Source organism: Amblyomma americanum, chromosome 10 (genome assembly GCF_052857255.1).
Source record: "Amblyomma americanum isolate KBUSLIRL-KWMA chromosome 10, ASM5285725v1, whole genome shotgun sequence".
In the NCBI taxonomy this organism is placed as follows: Eukaryota; Metazoa; Arthropoda; class Arachnida; order Ixodida; family Ixodidae; genus Amblyomma; species Amblyomma americanum.
The window spans coordinates 17,206,357-17,220,409 of record NC_135506.1 but is presented as its reverse complement, the minus strand read 5'-3'; the positions used below and the strand labels follow the sequence as shown (position 1 = coordinate 17,220,409).

The 14,053-nt window shown below is 45.3% G+C and overlaps 1 protein-coding gene across 1 annotated transcript; it reads right to left on the bottom strand.

Moving 5' to 3' along the window:
- Positions 1-2,738: 2,738 nt before the first annotated feature.
- On the bottom strand, positions 2,739-14,039 carry LOC144106981 (uncharacterized). Its single transcript, XM_077639952.1, has 4 exons — positions 13,823-14,039; positions 9,835-9,914; positions 4,486-4,682; positions 2,739-3,102 (listed from the first exon to the last, which is right to left on the bottom strand). Exons 1-4 carry the CDS (start codon positions 13,944-13,946, stop codon positions 2,784-2,786), a joined length of 720 nt encoding a protein of 239 aa, XP_077496078.1. The 5' UTR covers positions 13,947-14,039; the 3' UTR covers positions 2,739-2,783.
- Positions 14,040-14,053: the final 14 nt, after the last annotated feature.

Sequence of the window (14,053 nt, the reverse complement as noted above, 5' to 3'; positions counted from 1 at the left end):
CAGATGACGAGTCGAAAATGATTGTTGCATTTCAAGGTATTCGGTGTTGTTGACACGGTTTTCAATCAATCTGCTTTCCTTGTATGGTGCCCGTGAGAGTAGGGGAGGAGAAGGACGGAGACCGAGCATTATATTCAGCGGAATGCTCACGAGCACATCACGTTCCTTGCATGTGCACCTACTTCTTGGTGAACAAATAGCAGGCCGCATACTTAACCCAATGAAGGCGCCTGGCATTACTGTACCGCTCCGAATTGCATTACTAAGCACTGTTCCAGACGAGCATTGTTCCGAGCATCATCGTTCAACTCAATGTACGTGCCGGCGCTGTTGCTATGTTGAGTTGCGCGCTGTGTTTACCTCGACGACTATCTTGTGATGATTAATAAACCAGCAAATCGTGCCACTGGATTTCCGGTCACGTTTTCACACAAGCGCACTTTTTGTAAAAAAAAAAAGAAAGAATATACTTTGAGTTTTTATTCCAGAAAAGCAGACGATACACACACATATTTGTTCAAAAAACAAGAAGCGATCCTGGCTTCCTTGCACACGAACACGTGATGCGGGTGCATGCTTCGGCTGCTCCGAGAAATTTCATTTCATTGTTAGACAGAGTTCACGAGGTTGTGCTGATGGAGTTGCTGTATGACCAAACAAATAACACTTCTCAATTTCTACCGCAGCGGTGGCCGGGTGGTTGAGCATCCGCCTCGCGTGCGGGAGGTGCGGGGCTCGATCCCCAGTGCCACCGGGTACCCACTGGTGATACAGTGGGTACAAGCTTTCCCCTGGCCTGGTGCTCGGCTAGTAAGGGGTGAAATGCTTGGAAAATGGGTCTTTGACCGCACCTTGAGTGATCGAAAATACATTGTGCATGGCGCTATTTGGCCATAGGCGCCCTTGCGCCATAAAAATCGATAAACATCCATCATCATCCACTTCTCAATTTCTGCGTACGTACTCGGTGCTTAAACGTTCAAAGCAAGTGCTCCGGCTGGCATGCGCATTTTTTATCGTACGGTGCACCCTCATTTGTTGTGAGGCTGAAATTCCATTTCTTGGACTGACAGAGTTCACGAAGCTGTGCTGATGTAGTTGTTGTATGAAGAATAACACTGCTCAATTTCTGCGACCGTACTTGCTGCTTTAGACGTCCAGAACAAGCTATCCGGGTGGCATGCACATCTGTTATCGTACGGTGCACCCTCTTTCGTTGGGTGGCTGCTCCGAGAAATTTCATTTCTCTTTCTGAAAGAGTTTACGAAGCTGTGCTGATGTAGTCGCTGTATGACGAGTAAATAACACTGCTCAATTTCTGCGACTGTACTTGCTGCTTTAAAAGTCCAGAACAAGTGATCCGGGTTGCATGCGCATCTCTTATCGTACGGTGCACCCTCTTTCGTTGTGTGCAAATTCTCATACGCTTATTTAATTATTTATTTTTTCTTGTCATCTCATTCAGAAAACCTCCAGTTCGCCTGTAAACTTCCCCGTTACGGAGTTGTGAAGGAAGTGCACATGAACGTGGTGCAAAACGCAGTTTTCGCAGCCAACAAATCGACTCTTGATCTTCTAAAGGAAAGCTCGAGGTGTATGATCACCGCAAATTTGTTGAATATAAGCGAGGGAATGTGTTGTGAAATGACTTTATGAGATAAAAATATTGTAAAATAAAAAAAGTGGTGCCATGCCAGTGTCGTGCAGGATAGAGTAAATGTGAATCGTCAAATATATTCAAGATGGGGCGAGTATTCCTGCAAAAAACCAGAAGTTATAGCGCAAGATTAGTGTTAGGCTAGACTGCGCTTTGGCTTATAACAACGCATATGGTCCCTAGAGGAAATGAACTTGCAGCAGTTTCCTCCATTTGTTAACAGCACAACGCTGAAGAAAGACAGCTTTCCCATACCGATGGTAATCCTAACTGAAACTCTCCGCATGCCGAGCCCCATAATTCCATATCGCTTTCATATGGTAATATAGAGTCCGCATATGAGGACGTATGGACTATATGGATAGTGTATAAGGAAACTTACGGGCATCATATGACTTCATGCACAGTATAATGAAATCTTACAGACAATATGCGAAAAATTTATCGGCACAACATTGTAAACATCTGGAGAACATATGAATCTCCGCAAATCTTTCCGTATGATATATACAGAGTGGCTCTTAAAGAACGTTTTAGCAGCGAGACCAAAAAGCCATTCGCTCCAGGAGTGGAGCTCGCGCCCAATCGAGTACCAGTTCCTAGCGTGTAGGTAATAAGCTCCAAATAAGACAACTGTCGTTGAAAAAGAAAGAAAGAAGGCGGGGATTTGTTTCATGGAGGTATTGATTAGATGGGCAATCAAACTGCATTATTCATTTCACAGCGCGTATCACATTATACAAAGTAGGAGAACAGACCACTTCTGCAGCCGAGAGGATTCAATCTCACGACCTTCGCATATCGCGTGTGGTGATCTAGCATCGCTACGGTAGGAAATGGCGCTCTGCTATAGCAGGGTGTGGTGCTGGTGAACACCATCAAGGCTAGGTACATCCACTTCTGGCCTCGAAAACCGAAATGGAAAGAGTCCTCACTTTACCTTGGTTTACAAAAAGAAAAAAAAGAAAAAAGAATAACATTCCCCTACACTTTGTCATTTCAGTGTATGTTTGCTATTTTATATGTATTGCTAACGAGCCCCTCATCTTTCTATCCCCTCCTTATCACATAGGCAATGAGGTGACGCAATCTGTTTTCTTTATTGGTAGCTCTTTTGGCCACTGAATCATCGGGGAATAATGAGTCCCCGGATGGGCTTCTTGAAGGAGCCCCGGTGGGTGAGGGCATCGACGGCGAGCTCCAGGGGCTGGAACTTGAGCCTGTACACGTCCAGGATGCCCATGCCCAGGTTGGCCAGTGCTCCGGTGACGCCGCGTACAATGCTGCGCAGGTAGCCAGCAGTGTGGCCCACCAGATTACGCAGCGACTTGTGGTAGCCCGACCAGATGGCCTGCAGCAACGTCTGGCTCTCGCTCTCGGAGCTGATCTGGCCCAAGGACACTCGCCGGATGAACTTCCTGAACTGGATCTCCGTATGCTCCGTCCTACCAGAGTAAAGGAGGCGGTCAGAACGACGTTGTTTGTATATGGGTAATTCTGAATGGAAGTTCTGTATACGTGGCTATAGTATCGAATGCTGTATAAAGAGCTGTACTGGGTTTGCATATAGAGCCTCATATAGGGCTGTATATGGGACTTTCTGTTCAAATGCCGTAACTTAAAACAACCGTTTTTCTCTCCTAGCCAACAATACATTGTTAAACATGCATGTCCGAAAGCGGGTGCTGTGTCGAGTTGTGTGGGTGTCTTGCGGTGTCATGTAGTCCTGGTGGAAATGGTCGGTACGGGCCTTGAAGTGAGCACTCTAGTAGAAGGATGGGGACATGCTACAGCCTCCGCTGTTACTGATTCACCCTCAAGGATGGTGAAAGTCTCGGGAGTTTTTCTGGCCACGCCTTACCCATAGTTTGGCCAGCTATCATACCGCCAGATGAAGAACGGGTGGACACGTCTTCCATGTCCGATTGTATAAAACATCCCCATTTCTAAGGACGGTTCAGAGATGTGTACTTTATTGTGATTACCCCAACAAGCTTGATGCAGCGTAAGGAAGGAATTCATTATTTGCAGTAGATTTCGAAACGCTGTGCACCATTAAATTACTTTTCACTTATATTACAAGTTTGATGTCAATTGGTTCCGTGACCGTACGAATAACATCGTTTGAAGGAACAGTTTCTTTAAGGACGATGGTTCGCGAGAAATTTAGCCATTAACTTGGTTTGCAGAACTTAGCGGGAGTAACGACAACTTCCAGCTCGGCAGATTTTCAGCGGGCCATGGTGAAGCAAGCGCTCTTCTTCACTAGACCTTAGTTCTGGCCTCAAATAAAGTTTTTAGAACGAGAGCTCTACTCATTGTGGTACGACTTCTGATTTCGATGTGGATGAGACAATGGCCTTCAATGCCTCACAAAGTCAAACCTAACTTAACTGAACTGCGCGGTGGTATGGCCCAAGCTATCGTACTATGACCTAGTGATCATATGACTATGACCATCGGGTACGTGACATTGACCTTTGAACTTGACTCTTGACCTTCACCCTTGACATTTGATTTGAGACAGTGGACATCATGCTTAACAGAGCATTCGGTCGTATAACTAGGTTCAGGACACGATGAACCCCAGCCATTTTTTCCTACTTCTCCTCCTCCTCCTCCAGCTCACCCTGAATAGCTGCACACGTGTTCCTGCAAGCGCTCTGCGTTCTCATCACGCTCGCCTTCGACAAATTGAAATGAATGTGGAGTATCACGTCGGGTTGTGACGAAAATACGGGCTGGCACGGCTCGTAAAACCAACTAACAACTGCACAACATGCAAGGAGTGCACTGAGTGTCACCCGATGCGCCCGAACAGCACTCACCTGGTGTGTACTTGCTGGATGATGACGTCTATCCTATCAAGCCTCTGCTGGAATTCCATCCGCTCGCGCCTCGTTCGGCACTTCTCTATCTCGACCAACAGAAGCTCGCGCAGGCTGGTCAGGTTGCGCTCAATTTCCCGGCCCATGTTGATCTCGATCTCGATCTTCTGGATCATCGGACGCTGCGAACGCAAGATCTGCCCGCCGCAGTGCGCACAGCGGTTCGTGTGTGTCTACATATAAGAGTAGCACAACGCACACACTTCAGGGGCCGCCATGTTGAAGGCTGAACTGCCAGCAAAGAGTTTCTCAAAATTATTAACCCTTTAACGCCGCGGGTGTCGGATGTGATAGACGTTGGCAAAACTGAAAATTTTGGAAGGTTTCTGGCCATATGAAGCGACGCGAAAAAACTCAATATTATGGAAAAACTCTCTATTTTATGGGAATTTCTATTGCTCCGCAAACGTTACAGGAGCGTGGGGCCAGAAATCCTTAAAATTCTCGAATTTCGATTTACGTCCAGAAGTAAGGAATTCCTCTAAGCAGTTGATTTTCTCTACGCCAACCCACAAATACACGAAACACTTTTTGGAGAAGAATCGCGTGCACCTTTGGAATGCGCTCAACTGGCGAGGGAAGAGAGGGGGTGGGAGGAGGTTTCTTTTGCGCAGCATTCACTGGCCAATGGCAACATTTTTGTGCCGTACAAACAAATTGACATGGTGGGCTCCCTTCGAAAACCCATCCTCTCCCCCCCCCCACCCCCCGTTCCTGAAAGTAATGTTTGTAATGAAGTGGTCGAAAAAATAACAGGATCGGGCGCAGGTTCATTACATTCCTGGTTCAATGCGGGAATGCCCTCCTGCGAGCACGTCATGCCAAGTGCCACCCGAAACTTGAAATCAACCAGCTACATGCCTGGTCATTTTCCTTCAAAAACCGGGATCATTTTCCTTCAAAAACCGAGATCATTTTCCTTCAAAAACATGATCAAAAGTCTTTTCACTATCCCTGAACCGTCTGCTGGCCTCAAAACACCCAGTTCCTGTCCCAGATTTTTACTGGTGTCCTTTTTTATTCAGTGCAAATTTTTTCCGCTGCCTTTTTGGGGTCGTTGTCACCCTCACTTCGTTCTCACTGCGTAGCTTTCGCTCTCATTACGCGTTATCCTCTCCGGCAGCGTGTTTTCCTCGCCGTACTAATACACGTCCAAGTTATCGTCCTCGCACTCAATTGGGCATTTAAAAAGAATAGCGTAGACTCCTCCTCAGTCAGGCACTGCCTGCATATCAAGAAAGCACTTTTCGGACACCAACTCATGTGGAAGCTATACAACAGCTGTGAAGGTCACATCATGCAAATTAACTAAGGTCCCTCAATTGCTATTGCGTAAGCGCTAGAAGAAATCTTACGCATCTTTTTTATTTCTTTAGAAGGATGGACTTCCGCTTTCTGAATGTCACAAAAGCGCATGTAATCGCAAGCTGGAATGGTTAACAAAGAGCAGTGCATCGAACATAAGATTCTTCGGGAATATTCACTGAGCTGCACGCAAACGGCTATTAATGTTCTCAACTATGTGTTTCAGGTAGTGAGCCGAGTACACCAGCAAAACGAAGCACACTTGCAGCATTGGCTATCCACACAATGAATTCATAACTTAAACGCTCAAAATGCGGTTCAGCATGGCACGTGGAGCCATCTATATAAACCGTGATTACGAGCACTGGCTTCCACATTTGTGGCAGCTAGGAATGAGGTGTTCCTGCAGCACATTTTCTACATTTAAGAAAATGAAACAAAACTACGGCATGTGTTGGACCTGGGATACGAAGTGTTCAGAGGGTAACGAGGCGCTGCGTACGTTCGTTCGCCACAAGTAAGAGCAGGAATGCCTGGAACTGTTCACTTCGTATTTGGCTTGGATATAGACTTCATGGCAGAATACGTCGCTTGAGGCGTAAAAGTGCGCTTTTTCTCTAGCCATAGGCCTAAGAATGCTTCGATAATTTCAATATAAGCCTATTACCAAACATTCACTTGCGGTAAAATTATTAAAAATTTGAAAAACTTTATTTTTTCGGGTAAATGCAATAAAGAAGTGATAAACGCACTGTGCAGTGGCATGTCCAACACTCTTGGACAAAAGGTCTTCAATATGAAAATATTGAATATAATGGTCCATTCTTCCGATATGTAGCAAAGTAGTGTTTCCATCGCTCGCATCAAGCAGTTAAGACTTCGATATAAAACCAAGGGGAACCTGTTGACGAGAGCAAAAACGTTAATATAAAGAAATGCAAGCTTGTCGACGGTATATCTGCGGATATATTGACTGTGTAAGACTGGCCTTCGGCTTTGGAATCTTCAGAGGCTGGCGCTTAACGAAGAAGACGACGAGTAGCGCCGAACGCTCCGAAGCTCGAGCGCCGAACGCTCCGTCCCTCGTGCGTACTCTGGACTGAAAGCTTCCTCTGGTCTGTGCCTGGACTGTACAGCTGGTTGTTCGCGACGCTGGGCTTGGCAAGGCGTTCCTTATTACAACTGCTATAGTGAAATCTTAATAGATATGAAAAAAACTGTGTTCCTGAACTATTTTTTGTTCAAGAATGCTTTTGTCCAGATATGCTTAGTATGATTCAGCTTGCATTGCAGCGGAATCAGCATTTCTCGCTTACACTAGCTTTGCCGAATACGAAAGAGGACAATCTGTAAGGCTAGCTGGAATCAGTTTCTCAGCATCGCGTACCAACAGGAATTCGAAGAAACACGATGACATGCAAGCCCTGAACTTTAACTTCATGTTAGCGAATCTCCGAACCACTGCATAAATGCCTGCATAAATCTTGCGGCAAGGCGTACGTCGTCCAAACAAGCCGATGTATTAACGAAAGGCTAATGGAACATTGCGGTTGTTAAGCAGGGTCATCGCTAAAAACCTTTCCAGCTCATTGTCGATAATGAGGCAGTCAACAGGCGCACATATGTTCAAAGAGAGATGTTTAGGAAAATGATGCAATAAGCTCACACGCGAAATAGCCCCGGCCGCCATGATTTCTAAACTGAAATGTGAATGCGTCAGCACGCCCTCTGTTTCTCTTTCGGATAAAGAGGTTGCATTCCTCTATAGCTTTGCGTTCCTTTAGAATAGTTTTATTGCAACATTTCGCACGCACCACACTCCCTCTATTAGTCGGCTCACCGTTATTTTCATCTTTTTAATATCTATGCCTACATCTTTGTCAGCTCTCATGACTTTAACAGCTCTGTATTTTGTACTGTGGCCATTTAAATTGTTGGTTTTTACTTTTATGATTTTTAACATTCTCACGCGCAAATATTTCTCTTTCATGTGTTCGATCATCTCTAACGCATCTTCATGCCTTTGTGTCTCTCTGGGATTCCAGCTATACTTCTGATAAGTTCACCGTGCACGTTTGTATTTTTTTGTGTGTTAGGTTTTATGTATACTGTTGGCTTTCGACGTGTTGTTCGTATTCACTCTAAAAAAATAGAAAAAATCTTGTTCAAACTTTCTAACTGTGCTATCGGTTGGCCCTTTTTATACGCGGCTTCTGCTGTTTTCGACCAGCACTTTGCCATTTCACTTCATTTTACTATATTAAAGTCCCCCGGGATTGAAGGTATTACATATCGGGTGGGTTACATGTTTAAGAACAAATTATGTATAGTTTAGTTTATAGGTGTTTAACGTCCCAAAGCGACTCAGGCTATGAGAGACGTCGTAGTGAAGGGCTCCGGAAATATCGACCACCTGGGGTTCTTCAACGTGCACTGACATCGCACAGCACACAGGCCTCTAGAATTTCGCCTCCATGGAAATTCGGCTGCCGCGGCCGGGATCGAACCCGCGTCTTTTTCGGGCCAGTAGCCGAGCGATAACCACTCAGCCACCGCGGCGGCTCACAAATTATGTATACAAGTAAGACCCCTCTAATACACTTATGTACACTGTTAAATGTGGACGCTACACACTTTTGAGGTTTAATGTTTATGCAGTCGTTCGGCAGTTTTCTAAAATAACATCGAAGTTCACAGCCCATGTGTCTTCGTGTCTCCGTGTTTCGTCCTCGTGATGTTTCGCGCGGCTGAGAAACGAAATATGAAGTGCGCTTTGCGGAATTCCAGCTCAGAAGGAAGCGTGCTTTAAGAAATGCGCGTACATAGTGGCGCCTTTTCACCTTCTGGGTAATTTTGAGAAACTCCGTTGCTGCCAGTGCAATACCTCATTTTCCTCTTTTGCGTCCCTGTAGGTGGCGCTAAGATATGAAGTTAAGGCGCAGCTTGCTACAGGTATATATGACAGACTCTGTTGCTTGGAAGCTGAGCCTGAAAGGACTGTTTTGAGGGCAAAGCTATTTGAGACGCTTGACGTTTAGCGGGCCTTATTTTATGTGCAAAACTGTAAAACCCATGGGCACACTTTAGGACCTGCTAAGCAACGACAGGAATCAACAAGGTTATTGTCAGGGTTGCTGCTAATCACGAACCAATCAGACATCTGTAAAGAATCCCTACTTCGGCTTCAGGCGGAGTGTACATTTGAACTCACAAATGATTAATAAAAAGTTCTAAAAATGGGAAAACACAACGCATTCATTTCTTTGTCCGACAGGAAGACAGTGAGTGCCCAAGCACAAGTACAAATACACCACAAATACGCCACTCCATTTTATGAAACTGAGTGCCCTAGAGCATAGCTTACACCTTTTTTACTCCTTTCTGTTTACACTGTAGGACGCTGCTGCTTTTGTCATCATTTATTTTAGCAATGACTAGCTGTGAAAGTTTTTCCAGCTGTAACAAAACAGTGTTCACCCCTGTCAGGATACGAATATAATGCTGGCCTTTGAGATCAAACTTGTGCTGACAGTTTGCAATTAATTGCCCATTAGCAACAGCCAGCGGTCACTATAACACTTTTTTTTCCTTCACTGCTGACGCACTGCATTTCACTAACTACATCTTGAAGCCAAATGGGAAGGCACTTAGACCCCCATTGCGAGAAAAGGCCAACGCCATTCCTAGAGTGGTCCCTTCCACGTTTTTTCCCCCCTTCTTTTCCTTGAGTCTGAGCCGTTTTATTTCCATATCTTTTCATGTCACTTAATTTATCTTTAATTTCCATTATTCACGCTCCAGAACGAAAACGTCCAACGAGCGAGGCTCCTTATCGCTCAGAGATTCACCATTTTTCTCCCGTCATTACCATTATGATCATCCATGCACCGCCACAACAACTAACTGATGGGACATCGGGTGATGAGCTTCAAAGACTCCACACTCGCCAGCAGAAACACCGGCAACTATGTAGCGTGCTCTTACCTGCATGTTGCGTGTCACTGTCATGCCGCCTATTGTGTCCGAACCTTCGTCACTCCTCTCCACGGAACCTTCATCGCTTTCTGTGGATCAAAATTTTTATACGTTAACAAAACGTTCATCCGCAAGTACTGTACATGAGCGTTTGCGGTTAGGACAGCCGCTCTCAAAACTTGCAGCAGTGCTTTTTCTGCTTGTTACTGAACTTAGCGTGGCACTTGTACAGGTTCAACGTCTTCTCATTTTGTAGCGATAGCTACATTACGGTAGCATTAGAGCCTTCAGCGTGGCGACGCCGCCACTCTGTCACGAGGTTGGTCACGTGGTGCCGAGCAGCTGCCGGTGGCGCGGCGCCGTGACTGATCACGTGGTTCGTCACGTGGTTCGTCACGTGACCAATCACGTGGTGAGAAGCAGCTGCTGCTGATGGCGGCGCGGCGCGCCGGTGAAACCGAGCTGCCACAGCTGTGCGCATGCGCCGTGTCAAGTGGGACGAAGATGAAGAAGGAACACCCAGCGAAACAGAGCAGCGAAAGACTGACTTTGCAATTCAACTGAGCAAGTTACACTCGGCTAGCTGTAGCTATCGCGACACTCCAGGTTTAACCAGAACTAAACCACAGCCATTTTTTTATCAATATACATCTGTACACGACAGAATGCAGTTCAAAGTCTACAATCATTCGACGTGTCAATACCCTCAGTATCTAGTCTATTTTTTTGCGGCGTCCCCATAAGCAGTCATTGACGTTCATTAGCGTGTAGTAGGGCAGTAACGGCAGAGAGGAACATGTAAGGCTGTGAACGCTAATACATAATTACAGAACACACTGCGTTCGCCTAACCGCTGCTCTTAGAAGTTTCACGCCCCTTTCCTGAGTTCTCAAATTGGTGGCCTTTAAAAGCTGACATGCTAATTACGGAGCAGAACAGAGCCCTTTAGTTCCATAGCACGTGAGGCTGTAAAAATTCAGAGCCGGTGTATTATATTCATTATTTTCCTCCTTTCTATTCGCTTTTTATCCTCCGCCGCGTCCACTTGCACATTATGGCGACACCAGCGCCATTGCGCTGTTTGAGTCAGTGACTATAACCCAGTCGAAAAAGACGACATAGCCGATCCCAACATACAACAGGAATATTTGTCGTCCTGTCGTTACAACAGATTGTTCTTTAGTATTGCGAAGTTGTCTTTTGTTGGGACGGAACTGCCTCTGTCGTTACGACAGGATACTGCTCAATACTACAGTAAATCCTGTTGTTACTACAAGAATTTCTGTTGTGGATTTCCAAAGTTCCAAAGAAAATCTGTTGTGAAGACAGAAAATGTTCTGTTTTGTTTTGCAATAGAGGAGGGCCGATAAGAAGCAAAATAAATTAGAATCGGCATGTAATCGTCATAAAGGTTTTCTAGAACGCTAATTTACATTCTCTCCAAGAAAGAAATCTTCGTTTGTCTACAGTTGCCTACGCATTAGGCATCTCGAGTATGCGTAGGCGTATCAGTCAGCGTGACTGCCACGTCTGCTTGATATACTTATTACTTGCCTCTGCCGTAACGCAGTGTAACAAATCGCAGGAAGAAGTCGAGGGCTATTAAATTCCGAAAACAATTAACTTTCCGTACTCCTGAGAGCCACTGATCGTTGCAGAAAAAACATCTGTAGGCTGCTTGCTTCTCTAGGAACATTCAGATGAGAACGCGTTCTACATACGGCAAGCAGCACAGACCAATAAGCATGAGAAATTGGTGCCAAGAGATAAATTCAGCCGCACTTATGCAACGCACGTTTTCCGGCATCACGTTACTTATGTAAAAGTTTCATGGACCTTTTTTTTAGTTTCTAGTGAGGTCGTAGCGGATTATCGTAACATAGGTCTTTTTACTTTTCAGCCATAGCCATACATCTTAAATAAATAGCATCCAACATGACCCCTATTCATAATGCCACAGTAGTGAATAAAATTCCTGCAGTAATATTTCACACAAAGGGCAACAGGCAATGGTTGGCCGCCGTTAATGCTAAATGGCCCTGATATTGCAGAGATACTGGGGGGACGAAGTTATATTTACTGTGATGTCTTTAAAAAAAAAGATCCTATTGTTCTCAAACAAAGGTGTGGATTATCTCACGTGCGATATTTTTCAAAACTGCAAAGAATTTTATTTTCCCAACTTGGACGTCCGGCTAGTAACTCCACCTGTGTTTCAAAACGCCTCAAAGCTGTGCATCTTGGATGGCTGGGATGTTGAGCCTGTTGTTAAGCAGCGCGCAATTTCCTGTAACCCTCAGATTACTTGGCGTACACGTCGGTAGCCTATTATGTGGCCAGCCACATCGCTGCTGCTCCTACTGGCTGTCTTGCTGTTGTACTGTGCCAGCTGGATCATTCATTCGCAGTACTTCCTTCATTCGACAGCGGAACATGGAGGCTCTCCACTCGCAGAAGCCAACAAGACAATGCAAAATCGTCCGAAGAGAAAGGTAGCCATCTACCACAGAACGACATGTAATAAATCATTGTTCCTTTTACCTCTCCCATGTGTTGGGGCGTTGGAGGCAACTTATGAATTGTTCCTGACCCCAACCCTTACGCTTCTCGGAGAGAAGCAAAAGCTGACACTAAATGTCGCTTGGACTAAGCTTCTAGGGTCGCTTAGGTGCACTGTACCTGCAGTGTAGTACATAACCCTTTCATCATCACCACGTGCCTAAATACGTACTCTTAAGGACATTTGCCTATTCCAGTGATCTCCAACTAACCCTGTGGCCGCCAAATTCCTGAGAACTTCCTGATCTTTTCCGACCCGAGCTACGTCCGCTATCTGTTGGGACCCACTCCGTTACTCGAGGGAACCGTCGGTTATACATTGTCCATACCACATGCCCTTGTCTATTTCGTGTAACAGATTTCACCTACGATGTAAGCAACTCGATTTTGTGTAACCCACTTGGCTCTTTTCCTGTCACTTAACCTTCCCTCTTGCATTCCCTTTTCACTCCTTAGTCCTCCCTAACTGTTCCTCCAACATCCTAATAACTTAGGGAATCTCCAAGACCGCCCTTCGAAAATCTGCAGTTTCATCACATTCACAGTCCGAAGCGTTAACACGAGAATGCTCATCAGTTCACGACGTCGGATGAAAGTCACGAAGTCATATAAGGACGAGAGGCGTATATTGTGTTAGCGATACGTCTGTGAATCTATACAAATCGGAGATGGCATATCTTGAACGGTTCTGTTGATAGTGGTGTGTGTGACCTGGTATCTGCACATGATCGGGTTTTTTCCTTATTTTTGCTGCGCTGCCAGTGAATAAAGTTAGATGAAGTTTAGCGCTAGTCCTGTGTGCCTCTGTCTTGTGTTCGTCTTGGTCGCGCAACAGTTCATTTGTTACAGTATGCACCATCTATCCCAACAAAAAGTTCTTCTAAACCAACTTTCAGAATTTGATAACAAACGGTTTCTTAATTGCATAACCGTAAAAACTTAGAGCTTCATTCACGGAAAGTTGACTACAACATAAATAAATTCAGATAATTTCGATGACTTCTGAATATCTGAGAACCATAAAACTGGGCATAAATACACAGACACATGCGCGGTTCAAGAACAAAAATTTAAAACTTTTCCGAAATCTCTGAATGTAGTATTGCGATCACAAAAATTTTGTCCTGTTGTTCGATTAGGGCTAGCCGTTTCATGAATTTGCCTTTTGGCGGGCCTTCTGCATCTCTAGCAGCTCACAGTTTGACGTTGCGTTTATAAAAATGTCTGAAAAAGTCGTTTCTACATGCGTGCTAGTCATTCGTGTAGTTCTGCTGGTATAAATATGAATTATTCGCATTTTTTGCGTTCTTCATGACAGATGATACACCGGGCTCTACAGGGTTAACAGAGAATTCGGGTTCCTTCCCAGAACTCAGTACATTTGCGTGTCTAATTACTCCGCACTCGACATTACCACACGAGGTTCGCAATTTCCTACCGTTTTCTACGTCACCGCCTTCGAACGGGTCTTCGTCCGCCAGCGAGAGGCTTTGCAGCGCTCCTCCTAGGTCGCAGATGAAAGGCAGCAGCACCAGAAAGACCAAGCCAAGCCGTGAATTCATCTTTCCGTCGGCCAGCTAGGACAAAGCCTCGCTGAACACGTGAAGGTTTCGGTTCCGGTCCTCCCGCGGTTTTCTCGCGTCGTATAGGCGATGCCTGTATTGTACTA